A 3,280-nucleotide genomic window follows, 5' to 3' on the forward strand; every position below is an offset into this window, starting at 1 on the left:
CTCAGCTGTGGAGCCACTGCCGAGCGTCGCAGTCCCAGTATTTCGGCAGGTACGATGCACTATCACAAAGTGTTCAGTTACAGGGCTACAGCTGGGATCCTTACACAGCACAAAACCTCCTCAAGCCAAGCACCAGTATTCTGGTACCGGTGCACAAATGGTGCTCACCACAGGATCCACATCAGCAGCCTCTAACACACGGACAACAGGGGAACCTTTCTAGCCTTTAAATGCCAACGCATCTTTCCCTTTGGTTGGAAGAATTGATTTACATAGCAAAGAACTTTGCTCTTGCATCAAACTAACAAGAGGGGGTGTCTGGAACCTTGCTCCAAAAGTGTTTCTATTAATTCCATGGATGGTTCGGAGGCTGGAGGGAAGAATGGTCTTTTTCATTTTTGTTGCTGTTCAATTATATCTAATTCTCTGGTTTTCCAAGACTCCTCTGTCAGATTATTTTCTGGGCAAAATACTGAAGTCTGATCATAGGTGAAGCTAAATCCAGAGGAGAGGGTAGAGCTTGGTTTGTAACTACTTTATGCCTAATTCAAAATTACTACAAGGTTTTAGCCACGAGCTTCAAGGCAGACAACAGACCATACCCGCTCCCGTCCACACACACCTTTGACTTCAGCAGAATCAAAGTAATGCCAGGAAGGAATTTGGACCGTGAGTTTGTACAACTATTCTTTTACACAGTTGACTCCAGAAGATTCACCAGTTGGTATGGGGACAGTGTGATGTAAAACCTGATGATCCCATCCAACTGTAGTGAGCAAGGCATCGTCTGAAGGAGACCACGATAAGCCTTTTACAAAGTCCCGATGAGAACGGTTTCTGAACCTGCAAAACACGATCACTCCATTAGACATAGAGCCCTGTCACTGATAAGTTAGGGGCTTGTGCAACTCCTAACTGCTAGTTTGTTAGGATGATGCTCCCCTGTTTGAGGAGTGTTTTCATCTTCTGCTCAGCATACAGGCAAGTAATGAACTTAATGAGAAGTCAGCAAGAAAAACAGCCACAGCAGTGAAAACATTTTGTGTAGTACTTACACCTCTGTGAGGTCTGAGTCAAGAACAGCTACGGAACAGTCTTCACTGATTGAAGCCAGTAAGGGGGAACTATTGGAGAGAGAAACCGCAGTTAGAACAAAAGGAAAGCTTCTTAGGGATAAGTTTCTTAGTGAGCCTGACCCAGGTAGAATGAATTAACAGCCCCCCAATCTTACAAAAATGTTTTCATCATCATATGGCAGGTTGCCGGCATAGTGAGAGACAATATTCTCTTCATGTGGGAAAGCAAGTGATCCTTCCAGCAGAGGTGACAATAATTACAAAAATCCCCACAGTGAAGTGGGTCAGTAATTCTGAATAGTGCAGAACTGTTCTCACGCACATTCACACACTTCTTGTCAGGACTGAGATGCGATTGAGTTTACTCTTATTCTTCAAAAGACCAAAACTAGCACTCTCAGTAGTTTTACTCTAAAAACAAATAAGGCTTTCAAGTACCACCCATTCTATGCCAGTATCTCAGACTGTACCTATGTGAAGAAAATGCAAATCCCGTGATACTTCGCACATGCACGGCGGAGCTGAGGGCAGAATCGGGATTCTTTGTGTCTACTAGTGCAACTGTTCCATTTTCATCACCTTTAGGAGAGGAAGGGAGAACGAAGTTATTAGCAGAATTGTCACGTGAAAAGAAAGACCTTGGTTTATTTTGTGAAAGTCAAATAATGAGATCACTTCTTACCCAAAGCAAAGATGTCACTTTTCTGTGGATGCCACAAGACTGAGGTAGGGAGGTGATTACAGGCACTGCAAACTGCAAGTAAATAAACATATTATCTCATTCAGCACAGCTACTGCACTAAGACAAATATTTAAACGCTTATTGTACTTCCGTGATAAGTGTTAGACTTCCTTAGGTTTTAACAGGCCTTTCTACCAAAACATTGCATTGCTAGATTTGCAGTTAGATATAGTAAAGATGGGGGGAAAAAAGATAATGTTTATCTCTGCCAACAAAAACTCCCACACGCGCTGTGACTGCATACAGAAACGTACCGATTCGAGTAGCTGGTTTGGGGCACCTCGTGTCCCAGAGCAAAGTTCTGTTGTCCTGTAAATCCAAAGCGAATGAGAGGGGTTTTACAATTTCTTTGTGGCAGGAGGTAGACATAAACTCAGATTCGCTGCAGAACTACTGACCCACATTCCAAACTACACTGCAGACTCTTCCTTTTTGTTATAAGGATGCTGCCATTAACTGCAAGTTAGCTCCTTCAATCGTCCCCAGGACAGACCGAGGAGCTCCCACATTCTAAGACAAATCTGTAGAAATCAGCTTGGTAAGCTGTTTGTCAACTTATCAGACTGGAACACTGAAATAGCACAGGTGCAGGGCTTGTAACACAACAGGTGGTTTTCTCAGTAACTGTAAATAACCAAAATTAAATCTCATTTTTATAAGGTAGATTTAGACAGGGAGTGAGCTTTACCTCAGCACAGGACAGGAACACAGTGTCCTTACCAGGACAGGAAGCCACACACGTCACTGAACTGGAGTGAGCTACCAAAAGCACAAAAGGATAAAGAGCCTCAAAAACTGCATTCAACTTTCCCACATGTTCCCAAGGACCTCTGCAGGCACAGCAGTATAATAAAGAATAGTTTATGCCCAGATACCGGGTAACTTCTACTCAGCAATGGCCAACTGCTTCCGACCAAAGTGATGAGGTGCCCAACCCAAGCAGAGCCACTGCTGTCGGTCCCTGTGATATGCACAAGCTTGAGGAAGCCTCCCCAGACAAGAGGTCAGCCAGGAAGGGATCAAACAAAGTGTGGCCTCTGCTGCGGCCAGAGATCACAATATCCCATCTCCAGAGACTGGCATCTCGAATGAGCTGTTGTTCAAAACAAATACAGGTTGGGAGATCGCAGGACCACATGCAGGAGGAAGAAAGATTTCAGTACAGAAGAAATACTCTAAAATAAGTTTTTTTGCCTTGCATCTCTACAAGGAGAAATGAACAACAAAGAAATAAGCCCATGGCAGAGACTTCACAGATGACCAAACGTCAGATGTGGTGTGACAGACAGGAGGGAGCTCAGCCTGCAGCGAGGGGCCCGGAGGAGCGGGGCCAGGGGCTGGGGACACTCACCTCGGTAGGAGTGCAGCACCGTCTGCTGGGGCAGGTCCCAGACCTTCACGCTGTGGACGAGAGAGACCGGTCAGCGCCCGTGCCCGTCCCTGGCGCGGGGCAGCGGGGCTG

At 45.4% G+C, this 3,280-nt stretch overlaps 1 protein-coding gene across 1 annotated transcript in view; it reads right to left on the reverse strand.

Moving 5' to 3' along the window:
* Positions 1-477: 477 nt before the first annotated feature.
* The window catches only part of WDR77 (WD repeat domain 77), a gene marked incomplete at its 5' end in the record, with an annotated part of 2,996 nt that continues 193 nt past the window's right edge, over positions 478-3,280 (reverse strand). The window contains 7 exons of the mRNA XM_009879058.1: positions 478-843; positions 1,056-1,124; positions 1,547-1,655; positions 1,759-1,830; positions 2,073-2,127; positions 2,507-2,577; positions 3,170-3,219. Coding sequence (XP_009877360.1) covers positions 684-843; positions 1,056-1,124; positions 1,547-1,655; positions 1,759-1,830; positions 2,073-2,127; positions 2,507-2,577; positions 3,170-3,219 — 586 coding nt within the window. The remainder of the gene's footprint in view (positions 844-1,055; positions 1,125-1,546; positions 1,656-1,758; positions 1,831-2,072; positions 2,128-2,506; positions 2,578-3,169; positions 3,220-3,280) is intronic.

Source organism: Apaloderma vittatum, unplaced genomic scaffold (genome assembly GCF_000703405.1).
Source record: "Apaloderma vittatum isolate BGI_N311 unplaced genomic scaffold, ASM70340v1 scaffold26661, whole genome shotgun sequence".
Classification (NCBI taxonomy): Eukaryota; Metazoa; Chordata; class Aves; order Trogoniformes; family Trogonidae; genus Apaloderma; species Apaloderma vittatum.